The sequence below is a fragment of the Neophocaena asiaeorientalis genome, unplaced genomic scaffold, assembly GCF_003031525.2.
Source record: "Neophocaena asiaeorientalis asiaeorientalis breed wild unplaced genomic scaffold, Neophocaena_asiaeorientalis_V1.1 scaffold294, whole genome shotgun sequence".
NCBI classification, from domain to species: Eukaryota; Metazoa; Chordata; class Mammalia; order Artiodactyla; family Phocoenidae; genus Neophocaena; species Neophocaena asiaeorientalis.
Genome location: NW_020173945.1, coordinates 2411064 through 2426653, shown reverse-complemented (window position 1 = coordinate 2426653; position 15590 = coordinate 2411064). Strand labels below are relative to the sequence as shown.

The 15590-nt window shown below is 43.6% G+C and overlaps 1 protein-coding gene across 1 annotated transcript in view; it reads left to right on the top strand.

The window, feature by feature from the left end:
* DRC11 (dynein regulatory complex subunit 11) overlaps positions 1 to 15590 on the top strand; it is a 165834-nt gene that overhangs the window by 85445 nt on the left and 64799 nt on the right. Inside the window, exons 10-11 of the mRNA XM_024752809.1 lie at positions 6136 to 6242; positions 6400 to 6501. Of these exons, the coding sequence (XP_024608577.1) occupies positions 6136 to 6242; positions 6400 to 6501 (209 nt within the window). The remainder of the gene's footprint in view (positions 1 to 6135; positions 6243 to 6399; positions 6502 to 15590) is intronic.

Sequence of the window (15590 nt, the reverse complement as noted above, 5' to 3'; positions counted from 1 at the left end):
AGGTGGAAAAAAAAAAAAAAAAAAAAAAAAAAGAATGTCCGTGTACCTCCTGAAATTCTTTCACTTACCACAAGTGGCAAAGGTCCCACTCTACCTGAGATGCTGAACGAAGGCAGAAGCACAGGGATAGGATGACCCCAGCAGAATTTAGCGACTGCTTTAATTGGGGGGGAAGGAGGTCAAAGGGTAAATTAACACTGATTAGGTGCCCGAGACGCTGAAGGCTTTGTGTTTTCGTTCCCATCTTACTTACCTTTATAACAACCAGGAGCGGTAAACATCACTTACCCACCATCAGCAGTTCTGATCTTCTATCATGTCTACTGATAGAAGACCTGCCATCATTCACGTTTAAGAACATCAACTCTTTTTCTTTTCCATTATGGTTTATTACAGGATATTGAATATAGTTCCCTGTGCTATATACAGTAGGACCTTACTGTGTATCCATTCTATATAGTTTGCATCTGCTGACCCCAAACTCCCACTCCAACCCTCCCCCATCCCCGCCACCCCCTTGGCAGCCACAAGTCTGTTCTCTATGTCTGTGAGTCTGTTTCCCTTTCGAAGATTAGTTCATTGGTGTCATATTTTAGATTCCACACGTAAGTGATATCATATGGTATTTGTCCTTCTCTTTCTGACTTACTTCACTCAGTATGCTAATCCCTGGGTCCATCCATGTAGCTGCACATGGCATCACCGCATCCTTTTTTATGGCTGAGTAGTATTCCACTGTATACATGTACCGCATCTTCTTTATCCGTTGCTCTGTCGATGGATATTTAATTTGTTTCCATGTCTTGGCTATTGTGAATAGTGCTGCAATGAACACTGGGGTGCAAGTATCTTTTCAAATTACAGTTTTGTCCAGATATACGCCCAGGAGTAGGATTGCAGGATCATATGGCAACTCTGTTTTTAGTTTTGAGGAACCTCCATGCCGTTCTCCATAGTGGCTGCACCAACTTACATTCCCACCAAGATAATACCAACTCTTTAACAAACAATGGTGCCAAGCAATCACTATCAAAGCATCCATTCACTTACATATTCACTCAACAAACATTGATTGACTCCAGTGTGCAGGTGCAATGCTAGCCTGGAGCTACAAAGCTGGCACGTGCCATCAGCAGGCTCACAGCACACCAGGTGCGGTGGCGGTAGATGGGTGGGGACAGTGGCACAAGTTGGATGGCTTGTTAGGCTGGCCTCAGCCGCCTCCGAGGCACCCAGCTAGGAATCGCAGTAAGTCACAGGCCTGGCTGTGGTGCCCCCGGAACTCAGGGCTGGGTCCCAGACAATAGCTGCCGTTTGTGAAGACACCACTTCCCATGACGTCATGTATTGGTCTGTACACACTGGCTTTTGTTTCCTATTCTGCATATCTGTCACCAACCTTCGAGATAATTTTCCAGGCCTTCGAACGCGTTAGGTAATTGACCAGCTACTCTTCTTCTGAACACCTCCCTTCTGGAGCCCTGCCAGCTGTCCTCCTTGGGGCTTCCTTTGCCTTCTCTGACTGTCACCCCTTCATTTTCCTGTTACTCCCTCATTTTGGTGGAGCCTGTCCTACTGGGTGTCCTGAGAGGGGCTGCCGGTGGGGAGTCTTAGGTGCCAGGTACATCTCAATGCACTCGCACTCGGGATTTGGAAGGCCTGGCTCCCTTGGCCTCTCATGTAACTGCATATGGAGAAAGAAAGAAAAGTGGGGAAGAGCAAAATTCTCACCTACCTTAACAAGGAGTCAGGAGCCCGTGTCTAAAATTGATGCATCAAGAAGCAGCAGTATATGCCTATTATCTAGACATTGGGAGAGAAACAGACAAACAACCAAAAGAGCCCCCGTGAAGCGAGATCACTTCACGCCCCCCTCCCCTGGGCCCCGCCCCCCCACCTCAGGGCTGTCGTGCTTTCTGTTCCCCTTGCCTGGAATGCTTTTCCCTTCAGGCCTTCTCCCGCCTCACCTGTGCCCGCCCCTGACTCCACTTTACTCACCTCCCTCTGACTTCCGTGTGTGTGTTTGCTGTCTCCCCGCAGGGGGTGGGAGGGGGGCGCTAGGTCCATGAGGGCAGGGCATGAATTTCATAATTTACAAATAGATCAGATTTATGAATAAATCTGAATCTAGTCAATGCATTTTTGAATGAATGAATGTGGGAATAAATGCCACTGGACAGTGTAACTGGAAGGCAGAGTTTTTTTTATTATAATCTTTTTAATACTCTGACTTTAAAATAAGGTGCATGCATTATTTTGATAAAAACAGTAATTAATTTGGGGGACATCTAATGTTCCCATGGGAAGCCTGCAGACCCACCCAGCGAAGCTCTTGAAACGACCCACACCTGGTGTGTAATATCTGTTTCCATCAAGACTAAGAAAACACAAGCCACTGGGGAGCAGGAAACATGAAGCGTGATTTTCCTAGTTGGCTGTTGGGGCGTTTGATGAGCTATCTGTCAGGTCTTCGGTAACTTACAGAAATTAAATGTTTTCACCTGAGAATTCTTTTCATAAAAATCAAAGGTTTTCCTTCTCAGATGAAACATTAGCATTTTAATCACTGAGATTAAGCGCCCTCCTCGGTCACCCCTCATCGTGCAAAAGCTGCCGCAGCTCCCGCTTTCCCAATTCTGGGATAAAAGCTCATTCTCTGCTGTAGGAAAGAGCGGGCCGTTGTTTTCCTTTGAGAGCCATGAACAGCTTCCTGCATTTAGAAATGTCCATGAAATTCTTGAAGGGATTGAGAAGAGCCCTGTGAAAAAGTGTCATGAGAAAAACAAAGTCGCAGTGGAAAACTAGGTCCATTTACATGAACTAGAGGTGAAACCGGGAAAGGCTGCTACGAACTGCTTTATCTGTAAAATATAGTTACAGCTCCAGAAATGGGAATGTCACTGCTTTTACATAAACAATCACATCTTGCTTTCCTTTCTGTTGAATGTTCTGTGTTCCTTTCATTTTGAAACGCATTGCTTCCCAGTCTTAGTAAATCTATCCCCTGAAAAAGCAGTGTAGCTTCCTTTAAATAACAGAGCAGTTTTGCTCTAAAAGATCTTAATGAAACAGGTGGCTTTTGCTGTGGGAGGAGATTTAGTCATCATACAAGGGGGAAATCTGCTAGGAAAGAGTTGTTATTAGTGAATAGCACGTTTTAACACAGTTATAGTATTTTCAAGGGGGAGCGCTTACAATTTGAAACCCACAAAAAAGAAGCATTATGTTATTCCTGCATTTCAAAGTTTTCCACAGTCTAAGCTTATGTAAATTTCAGAAAACGTACAGAGAAGGGGCGGTTGCCTTCAAGCCCGTGAGCCAGCCTCCCCTTTGTGTACTCACACCTTCCAAGCTCACTGCAAAATCCCCCTTCTGTGGGGGGAGGGCGGACAGGCACTCAGGCCAGAGCAGAAACTGAGGTCACCCTCAGACAGGCATACAGGAGGCACACCCCCAAACCTCTCCTGCCGTATCATCCCGTCCCATCGTCTGAGCCCTAGCGGCTGGGCCACCTCTCACGTGGCCACCCTGCTTGGGAAGGACATGTGGGTGAATCAATTCTATGAAAATTTTACCCCCCTGTGATGTGTTTCTTGTCGATTTCTTATAAATCCACACTAGCCACCCTAGAAAAAGGTTTGGGTACTTCCATCATCGTCATCAAAACTCTGCCCCTGAAACTTTGCATCACCCGTCGGTTTCTCCTTGCTGTCTTCCTGGCACAGACTGTGACCAGCCAAGGACTGGCCCCGTCCAGGCCGCACTGCCCTTGGTTGGCTGGTGGGAGGCCGGTGAGCCTAAGAGCCCTCACCGGGCCTGAAATCCAGACAGGCCGACCCCTCTGCCCAGCTAACTGTCCAGGAAGTGAGCCAGGCCTGACCTGTGTGTGGCCATCACCTTGTGATGCCCCCTCTCGCTTCCAGAGATCTCCATGCCAGCCTCTGGGAGCAGCGTCAGGGTCTCCAGCCTGTGGCTTGTGGAGCCGACCCACACTTTGGGAAAACTGGAGCTGCACAGCCGCATCCCGTCTTGCTTCCCTTGCATCCTGTGTGGCCCTGACTCGGACGCCGCTAGGAGGACACGCCCAGTGGTCCTCCGCCTCCTCACTTCCACCTGCTCTCTGGGCACAAGTGTTTTTAGAGTAGCCGCTGTCCTGCCTGGTTCCTCGCTCCTCGAGAGGTGGAGACTGTTGACAAGGAAAGGGAAGACTGTAAGACCAGCAGCTGGAAAGCGGTAGCATGGGGGACCCACCTGCCGGAGCTGCCGCCTGGCTGGAGCCCTCCAGGCGATGCCCTCGCCCAGTCGCCCGTTCTTGGGCATCTGCATCTCGTCGCCCTTTTGCTCCATCTCCCCAGGATCTGCAGCCATTCCTGGCTCACACCACGTGCCGTCCCTTCTCCTTTCCTTTCTCGCAGCTTCTGCTCATCCCCGGCCTCCATGATTTACGTGGAGATTCCACCCTCCTCTCTCATCTGTTTGCCCACTTGACTCTCCGAGAATCTTCTCTGCTGTCCACCTTCACAGTTGACACCTCCTGCTCTGTGCGCCCAGACGTATGTTTCTGCCTGTGACCGTGACTGTCCTCTATGGCTTGTCCCTAATGCCACCCTTCTTGATGAGCTGTGTCGGGGGACACAGTCCTGGCTAGTCTCAGGATCCCGTGCGGTGCTCGTAGGAGAAGCTGTGCTTGAGAAACTTCCATCCCATCGTTCACCGCCTGCCATCCAGGCCCCGCACGACCCCCTTTCTTCCCAAGCCGTAGCCGTTGTCAGACAGAGGTGGGGAAGCCCCTGCCTGGGGCCCCGTGGCCCCCGGTTGCCTTCCCGAGTTGCACGGCATCCGTGCTCCAGGGATGCGCTCCCGGCAAAGTGGCCCAGCGGAGTGGTGGTTGCAGGTTTGGTTCCAGAAATTTTCCATCACATTCTGAACACAAATTCGGGGAAGAGATCTCATTTCCCAAACTGGCAAGTCTTTTTCCGCTGGGAGATCCCCCGATCCCGCAGCCAGGATCCAGTGATCTGCACCTCTGTACAATTTGGAATTCCCCTTCTGAGAAAACAGGTTTATTTCCATTTATTCCAGTGACACAAAATTACCCTTATTTCCTCTAGGGTCACATTTCTCTAACCATCCTCCTAACTGCCAGGCAAAAGGGAAATGTAAAATGTGTATGATTTCAAAAACATCCAAAAAGTGGTACAAAACTAGAGCCGTTGAATTAGGGGCGAGTAGTGGGTACTTGTGTATTCAGTGTTGGCTTTTACTAGGAGCCAGGGTAAATTACTGGTGGGTTGAACTAGCAACAAAATCTCTCCTATTTTAGCGCATCATTTGAAGAATAAAAATAATGTAAAACATATTTCAGAAACAGTCACCTATAACTGTATAATCCCACAATTAACATGTTATTTTTTACATGTTTTTAATCGTATGGAAGAATACTGTTTGTTTCATACTTTTTTATTGGATCTTTACACGTTAGCAGTTTCCTTCTTTATTTTTTAGACATTATACAGGCACAATCCTTCTGTTTGGGAAGTGGAGAAGGATGTAGAGCAGAAAACTGAGTTTGTGTTATATATCGCAAAACTGCATTCCTCAGTGTCAACCACAAAGGAACGGGCACTTGCCATCTACCTCTACAAGGATTAAATCATGAGCCACTGCGGCTGCTGACTTCCAACACCCCCTGAAAGGAGCTCAAGGTGGAGAGCATACATGAGGCCCTCTGTGCTCTGGGAAAAACTGGCAGAGCAGGTCTTCAGAATAGTTAGATATTTTCAGGAGAAGATTTTATGAGCCCAATTCTTGTATCTCCTTCTATCTAGAAAAGCACTAAAATCCTTCATGGTGACGACTGCTCCTCGAGACTAGCAGGAACCTTCTGCAAAAAAATATGCTCGGTTGCATGTACTCCCCCTTCACCAAAATCACATATATGCTAACCTTCCCCCCTGCCTCTTTAGAGCAGTTTCTCAGAGCTCTCTGAGACGCTGTCTCCCGGGCTATAATCCTCATTTTGCCCCAAATAAAACCTGACTCGCAACTCTCACGTTGTACATTTTTTTTAAGTCGACATTAGTCTTCACGCTGAAAAAATTTCATTTTCTTTTTCTTTATCCTTCTGGAGTACAGACCTGTGGAAGAATAAAGATGAATCGTGGAATGTCCCCCAGGGCTATGATCCCGAACTGATCAAAGAGGACAAACGGAAAGAATTGGAGTCGGAGATCAGGCTGCAGGTAAGACTGCTTTTATGCTGTAGTCCCAGCAAGTCATTCGCTGCAGTGCTTTGTTACAATTTCCTGTTAATAACCTACCCAGAATTTAAGCTATTTTTAACTTCACAAAGAAAACACAAGTCATGCGAAGTCACCTAAACCTTTTGTATTCACCTAGGTTGACGAGCTGATGAGACAGGAACTAAAAAACTTAAAACTAGCTGTGAACAGAGAGAGGGAATTATCAGGCAAAACAGGAAAGAAGAAAGGAAGTAAAGAGGTGAGTGGTCCTTATGCACGGGAAGCAGAGGGCAGATCCCAACCACGACCAGGAGCCCGGCCCCCGCGGGCGGTGGCCCATCCATGCGTGCTGCCTGCGGACCCCGGCTGTCCCAGGCTGATTCTCCGGGAAACGTGCCTACCTTTGGTGAATTTACGTCGGTCCACCAGGTAGCCCTCAGGGCTGTGGGCTCATAAATGAGATAAATCCAACAGTCTGGGAGTAACTTCCCCAGTCCCCCATCACTGCAGATCCGTGGTACCCAAGCCCCACAAGTGGGAGACCTATCGGAGGAGCTGGGGCATGTGTCTCAAATGCCCACCCGTCTCTCCCTGTAGAAGATCTGTAGGGGAAGCCAGTGGCAATGAGCAGGTTCTTTGTGAGTCGGGGAATCCGATGAATTGAATTTTCAGTTGCCACCCATCCGTCTCATAGTGGTTTAGAGTAGCCAGTTGGATTCCAATATTCCATGTTCACATACTAGGGTCCTGAGAGATAAGAGAAAACATACATATTGGTGTCTGCCCCTGCTTGTTGGCAGGGAGCTCCTGGAACCCTTGTAAATTCCTAAGTGACTGAGTAATATTCCATTGTATATATGTGCCACATCTTCTTTATCCATTCATCTGATGATGGATACTTAGGTTGTTTCCATCTCCTGGCTATTGGAAATAGAGCTGCAGTGAACATTTTGGTACATGATTCTTTTTGAATTATGGTTTTCTCAGGGTATATGCCCAGTAGTGGGATTGCTGGGTCATATGGTAGTTCTGTTTGTAGTTTTTTAAGGAACCTCCCTACCGTTCTCCACAGTGGCTGTACCAATTCACATTCCCACCAGCAGTGCAAAAGTGTTCCCTTTTCTCCACACCCTCTCCAGCATTTATTGTTTCTAGATTTTTTGATAATGGCCATTCTGACTGGTGTGAGATGATATCTCATTGTAGTTTTGATTTGCATTTCTCTAATGATTAATGATGTTGAGCATTCTTTCATGTGTTTGTTGGCAATCTGAATATCTTCTTTGGAGAAATGTCTATTTAGGTCTTCTGCCCATATTTGCATTGGGTTGTTTGTGTTTTTGTTATTGAGCTGCATGAGCTGCTTGTAAATTTTGGAGATTAATCCTCTGTCAGTTGCTTCATTTGCAAATACTTTCTCCCATTCTGAGGGTTGTCTCTTGGTCTTGTTTATGGTTTCCTTTTCTAGGGATAAGACAGGAATAAAGACACACACCTTCTAGAGAATGGACTTGAGGATATGGGGAGGGGGAAGGGTAAGCTGTGACAAAGCGAGAGAGAGGCATGGACATATATACACTACCAAACGTAAAATAGATAGCTAGTGGGAAGCAGCCGCATAGCACAGGGAGATCAGCTAGTGGTTTGTGACCACCTAGAGGGGTGGGATAGGGAGGGTGGGAGGGTGGGAGACACAGAGGGAAGAGATATGGGAACATATTTATATGTATAACTGATTCACTTTGTTATAAAGCAGAAACTAACACACCATTGTAAAGCAATTATACTCCAAAAAAAAAAAAATTCCTAAGTGATAAGCACACTGGAAGCGTCTTTTGTTACAAAGAGGCAATGCTGGGTGGGTTCCTAGATGGTTCCCAGGTGGGGGCTGGTTACAGGGAAGACCAAGCCATGATTAGAAGCCTGGAATTCTCAGCTCCACCCACCCCCATTCTCTAAAGAGGGGACAGGAGATGGAAATGGAGTTAATAATTGATCAAGCCCACATGAGGAAGCTTCCGTGAAACCCCAATAATAATGGGATTTGGAGAGTTTCCACGTGGGTTAACACATCCACATCCTGGGAGGGTAACACACCCCAATGTCACAGGGGCAGGAGCTCCTGCACTCAGGACCCTCCCAGACCTTGCCCTACATACCTCTTCATCTGGCTGTTCTGTATCCTGTATCATATCCTTTAATGAACTGGTGGATGGAAGTAAGTGTTTCCCTGAGTTCTGTGAGCCACTCTCACAAATTAATCATACCTGAGGAGGGGTTTATAGCCGGTTGGTCAGAAACATAGGTGACAACCTGGACTTGGCAATTGGCATCTGAATTGGGCTGGGGAGCAGTTTGGTGGGACATCACCCTTAACGTGTGGGATCCGACTCTATCTCCAGGTAGACAGTGTCAGAATTGAGTTAGATTGCAGGACCCCCCAGCTGGTGTTGCAGAAAACTGCTTGGCGCACATCTGGCATCAGAAGTGTTGTGAACATGGTCCACTTTGATCCAGAGCCAGCCCTACCTCTGGGGCCAGGATACTCCAGGCAGAGGAGCTGGCAGGATTGTGGGCAGCCTTTGCCCTTTGAAGGCTTTCTCAGGTTTCCATGGTCCATCAACTCTTCCTGGGACTCACACACTCCCTCAGAGTTTACCACACTCCCAGCTACATTAGTGACTAGTTTTGACAGCCCAGGGGCTGTATGGTGTCTTTACAGTGGCTCTCTCCTAATGCTTTTTGTGTTGACTTTACAGTTTATAGTTTAACTCTGACTCTGAATGTCCTTCATGGGCCTCTACTGAGGCTCCATCTCTGTAGCCCACTGAGGGCTGTATAGGCTATTCCCTCATCAATAGGAAATAAATATGCCACCCATTGGCCCTATTAATGAATTTCACGTCTTCAGAAAGTGATACTTTCATGACTGAACATGGAAATCAAGCCAAACAAAATGGAAAATGAAGCCAGGAGGTGACTGCACTCCTCCAGCTGAGAATAGTCCTCTTACCCAGCACCTGATCATCAGTCTGGCCCAAGGGCACCCTCTCACTCCTCACAGCCTGGTGTCTGCCCTCACCATGTCCTAACTCATGATGTGTCACAGGGTGAGAAATTGCTATGAATTTCTCTCTTGGAATTAAACTGGTTGAACACACAATAGATGCGCTCAGGGTACCCCAATAGATTGATGGTAATTGTGTAACTGTAGAGTTTTCAGTTCTCAAAATTCCAATCCAAATGACCTTGGGAGACATAATTACGATTTAATTTCATAAGCTGAAACTTAATTAGCTATACTAAATCCCCTCCTTAAGAAGACCATTAGCAGAAGGGGAATGGGCCACCTTGAACATAGAAAAAGAGAAAGAGGACTCAGAGGGATAGAACTTGACAGTATTATTTCAGCATTATCCAGAAACAGTGACTTGATCAGAGATTATACAGCAGCCTGAGTGCTCCTTTCGAAATACAAATATGACCTTAGCACTCCATGCTGAAACCCTTCAATGACACCCCGGTTCCCCCGAGGATAAAGACGACAGGCTTACAAGGCCATGACCAACCTTGCCAGTGTCCTCTTCTTCAGGCTCATCACCCACCTCTCCTCCCTGGCTGCACTCCAGCACGCTGATCTTCCTCTTTGTGCCTCAAACACCCTGTGCTCCCTCCCACCACAGGGCCTTTGCACATGCTGTTCCCTCTCAAGAACTGTCTTTACCCCCACACCCTCAGTCCCGAGTGTAGTTAACCCCTACTCATCCTTGGGGTCTCAGTCTAAGCCCTTCTTCCTCAGGAAAGCCTTTTGGGCCCTCCAAAGTAAGTCTGGTTGCTACACATACACTTGACGCTGAGTCCCATGTCTTCCTGGTGCTTTATCACAGTTTTAATGTTACATTTACTGGTGAGATCATTTTGTTTGTTTCTGCCTTCCCAGATCTACTACTGAAGGGCCATGAGTCCAGCGACTATGTGACTGTCTTTTCTGCTCACCTTTGTAACCTTTTCTGGCATGTAGCAAGTCCTCAGCACATAATATTGAATGAATTAATTAATCAAATCTAGGTCCTATGCAGATTGACCCCTATAGGCTAAATAAGTGCCTCAAGATGTCACATTATGGCATAGGTAGCAATTCAGAGCATCCAGCCACCTCCTTTGCTTATTTCATACTCAACAAGCAACCTTCTGATGAGTTATTATAGTTTCATGTTCATTTTCTTACAAGAAGGAAGGTTACAGAGTCTGTTTCCCTTGGCAATTATATTTCACATTATAATTTAATCTACTTACATTGCAGTCTGTTCCACCTTCTGTTGTGACCTAGAGATCCAAAATCAGATCTTGGGGGACATATCATCTTTACTGATTGTTTCATTTAATATTATTTATTGGGCACTGTATGCCAGGTACAGTTCAAGGCATTTGAGGTACAGAAGATAACAAGACAGACAAAGAGTCTGTACTTTCAAAAACAAGTTTGCAGATATGCAGGACTGTGAATCAACCCTGGATTTGCTGTCACCCCCATTATGACATCACTGAGTGAGGTCCTGACTCTCAGAGGCCATCTCTCTCTCTCGAGCTCCTCTCTTGTTCTAATCACAAAAACTTTAAGGACATAGGAGTTCCTGAAGTGGCCATGAAGCTCCTTGAGGATAAGATTCTTGACTGGCTCTATTTTTTGCATTCCTGAGTGCTAGCATATATAAATGAAAAAAAATGCCATATTTAAATAGAAATTTAGAATCTACATTTAAAAGAAACAAATAAACATTCTACAGTTGAAAAATATGGTATCCAAAAATAAGAAGTCTTCTAACTGGTTTAACAACAGCATAGACATCGCAAAAGGCAGGTTGACGTCAAAAACAAGTCAATAAGAAATCCAAACTGAAGTACAGAAAAAAAAAATACTATAAAAAGCAGAACAGAGAAGAGAGATTTGAGACATGGTCAAAAGTTGTAACATATGTGTAATTAGAATTTGCCCCAAAAGAGGAGAATGGAACAGAAGAAATACATGAAAAAGTAATGTTTGTGAATTTTCCAAATCAGATGAAATACACACATCCACAAACTCAAGAACCTTACTGAGGTCCAAGAAGGATGATTACAAAGAAAACCACATCTAGACACATCACAGTCAAAATACTGAAAGTCAAAGATAAAAGGCAAACTCTTACTAGATTTTTTTAAAAGGCACATTTCCTTCAGGATAACAAAAAATAAGAAAGACTACTAAATCTCTCAACAGAAACCATGGAAGCCAGAAGGAAGTGTGAATAGCATCTTTAGAGACTGGAAAGAAATAACTGCCAACCTAGAATTCTATACCCAGTGAAAATATCCTTCAAAAATGAAAATAAAATAGAGACAAACAAAATCTAATTTGACTTAGCAGCAGCAGACCCATAATATGAAAATACTAAAAGGATATTCTTCAGGCTGAAGGAAAAGAATCCCAGATGAGAGAACAAAAGTGTTAGAAGGAATAATCAGCTCTTCAAAATGTAAAATTTGGGCAAGTATAAAAAGCTAACTATTCTTAAAATATTCTGGTTTTTAAAGCAAGAATAAGGGTCTGTACCATACATACAAAGAAAATATATAACAGCAGCAACAGAAAAGTTGAGTAGGAGTAAACAGACTTGTGAGATTGCTGCATTGTTCAGGGAGCCAAAAGGAGCTAATTTAAGGTAAATTGTAATAAATTAATGATGTATTTTATAATTTTTTAAATCATACTAAAATGTATAGCAAAAAAGTAATAGTGAAGATAAGCAGAAAATTTTAAATAATTAATCAAAAAGAATACAGGAAAGGAAAAATAGGGATAAAAAGAAAAGAAAATAAATAATAAAAAGAAAGCAAATATGAATTTGATAGAATTAAATTCAATTAATTTAATCCATAATTACCTAAAATGTAAGTGGACTAAATGTTCTGTTTTAAAAGACAATGATTGCCAGACTGGAAAAAAACTCAACTATATGCTATTCATAAGAAACACACTTTAAACATAACAAATAGATATGTTGAAAATAAACTATAAACTATAGATGGTAAACTATAAACCATCAAAGTACTAGCCAAAAGATAGCTAGTGTAACTCAGTATCAGACAAAACAGGCTTTAGTTAATAACCACCCTGCACCATCCAAACACCACAGAAAAAATGTGGCCCCACTCCAGTGCACACCAGCAAAGGCTCCATGGGGAGCCTAGACTTCTTCCCTCATGAAGACATAGGAGACAACCCAACACCCTCACTGGAGTGGTGTCAGAGAAGATCAAATAAGGAACAAAGACTTTCATTCCTGCCCATTGGTTGTGAAGCCTTCCCATCCACTATGTCAGTGGAGACTACATGGGGAATCTATCTGGACTCCACCCCCAACCAGTGATAACAAGGCACCCCTCCCTCCCTGCTGGGATGGATCAGAGGCGACCTAGTGGAGAGTCAAGACTTCACCAGTTCCCAGTGGTAACAAGGACACCTTCACCTCAGTGTGAGTGGAGACCACATGGAGAGCCAGAACTCCCACCCCCATCCAGAAATATAAGGAGCCCCTCCCACAATGGATTGGGTAACCTAGACTTCTACCTTCCTGGCAGTAACAGCACAACAAACACACACACACACACACACACACACACACACACACACACACACACACACTATTCCCCTGCCAGAGCAGTGTCAGAGTTAAAACAAGAGATTTAAATTAAGTTCAGAGTCTCATAACATAATACAAAAATGTTTAGGTTTTATTGAAAGTCACTCATCATAGAAGAACCTGGAAGATCTCAGACTGAAGGAAAACAGACAACAGATGCCAAGTCTGAAGTGTCAGAGATGTTAGAATTACCTGACAAACATGTTAAGGCAGCCATGATTAAAATGCTTCAATGAGTAATTATAAAGCTGCTAGATACAAATGAAAAAAAGAAAAAAACAGAAAGCCTCAGCAAAAAAGTAGAAGATATAAAGGAGAACCAAATGGAAATTTTAGAGCTTAAAAGTACAGTATGCAAAATGCTGGATGAGCTCAGCAGCAGAATAGAGGAGACAGAGGAAAGAATCAGTGAATTGGAAGATAGAACAATAGAAATTACCCAATCTGAACAACAGAGAAAATCAATTGGAAAAAAAAAAAAAAAGCTAAACAGAGAATTAGGAACTATGGGACTATTAAAAAAAATCATATATTCATGCCATCAGAATCTCAGAAGGAGAAGAGAAAGAAGATGAGGCTGAAAAAGCACTTCAAGAAAGAATGGTTGAAATCTTCCCAAATTTGACAGGAGATATAAACCTGCAGATTCAAGAAGCTAAATGAATACCCAACAGGATAAATCCAAAGACATATGATCTGAGACATATCATAACTAAGCTTCTAACTACAGAAGACAAAGAAAAAATCTGGAAAGCAGCCAGAGAAAAAAATGACCCTTTACCTATAGGAGAAAAACACCTTAAATGACTGTGGGTTGCACACCAGAAACTGAGACAGAAAGAAAGGGCACAATACTTTTTCAAGTGCTGAAATAAAATAACTGCCAACCAGAATCTATACCCAGCAAAAATATTCTTCAACTGTGAAAAAGAAATCAAGATATTTTCAGATGAAGGAGAACTAAGAGAATTTCTCACCAGCAGATTCACCCTGAGAGAATGTCTAAAGGAACTTCTTTAAATGGAAAGAAAATGGATCAAAAAAAAAAAAACCTGGAGCATCAGAAAGGAAGAAATAACTTGGTAACCAAAAATATAGGTAATTTGGGTATCAATGAAATCACAAAACACTCCATGTCATGGACCTCCTGGGTACTTCAGAAATACTAGAGGTGGCAGGTGCTCAGTGATATAACCAAGGATCGTCTACCTCGGGAGTCTCAAACTCAAATGCCTTCAGTGTCAGTCAAGTTCCATAAGTGAGAGAAGCAGGCATAGGACTGTGATGAACTAAACAGCACACGTGACTCAGCTCTGGCCAGTGATTGCCAGGTGGGAAGGCATACCCTGTCCTGCCAGATCTTCCAACTTTTCAAGAAAAGCCAGAAATCCTAACACATTGTAAGTCAACTATACTCCAATAAAAATTTACATATATATATATGTATATATGTAAATAGGCTTTTCTTCCCTTTCTAAATTATGTTATTTGATTGAAGCAAAAATTATGACATTTGTTTGACTTGGTTCTCAGTGATGCAGTGGAAATATTTAAGACAATATTACAAATGACAGGGGATGGGTAAAGGCATGTAAAGGGAATTAAGATTTTTCTACTTCATTCATAATGTGACATGAGTAGACTCTGATTCACTATGCATATATAATATAACACCCAGAGCAACCACTAGAAAAGTACACAAAGAGATACACTCAAAGAACACTATCAAATGAAATTCTAAAAACGGTCAAGTCACCTACAGGATGACAGGAAAAAGCAAATAAAGAAATTAAAAATATAACAAAAAAATGGTAGACAAGTCCTAATATATCAATAATTACATTAAATGTAAATAGTCTAAACACATCAATTAAAAGACAGAGAATAGGGCTTCCCTGGTGGTGCAGTGGTTGAGAGTCCGCCTGCCGATGCAGGGGACACGGGTTCGTGCCCCGGTCCGGGAAGATCCCACATGCCGCGGAGCGGCTTGGCCCGTGAGCCATGGCCGCTGAGCCTGCGCATCCGGAGCCTGTGCTCTGCAACGGGAGAGGCCACAACAGTGAGAGGCCCGCGTTGCCCAAAAGGGGGGGGGCCCCGGAAACAAAAAAAAAAAAAAAAAACCAAAAAAAAAAAAAAAAAAAAAAAAGACAGAGAATACCAAAGTAGATTTTAAAACATGACCCAACTATATGCTGTCTGCAGGAACCTCATTTGATATATAATGATATAAGCAGGTTGTAAGTAAAAGGATGGAAAGAATATATCATGCAAACAATCAAAAGAAAGCAGGAATGGCTATTCTAGTATCACATAAAGTAGATTTCAGAGCCAAGAAAATTATCAAAGTCAGGGAAGAACTTACATATGATAAAAGAGCCAATCCATCGAAGACATATTAATCCTAAATGTGCATACACCAAACAACAGAACTATAAAATATAGGAAGCAAAACCCAGTAGAACTGAAAGGAAAAACAGACAAATCCACATTCATTCTCAAGAACTGATAGAACACTAGACAGAAAATCATCAGCAAGGATACTGAAGAACTCAACACCATCTACAAACAGAGTCTAATGGAAATTTATAGAACACTCCACCCAACAAACAGAATACATATTCTTTGCAATGCCCACAGAATGCATTCCAAGACGGACCTTATCTTG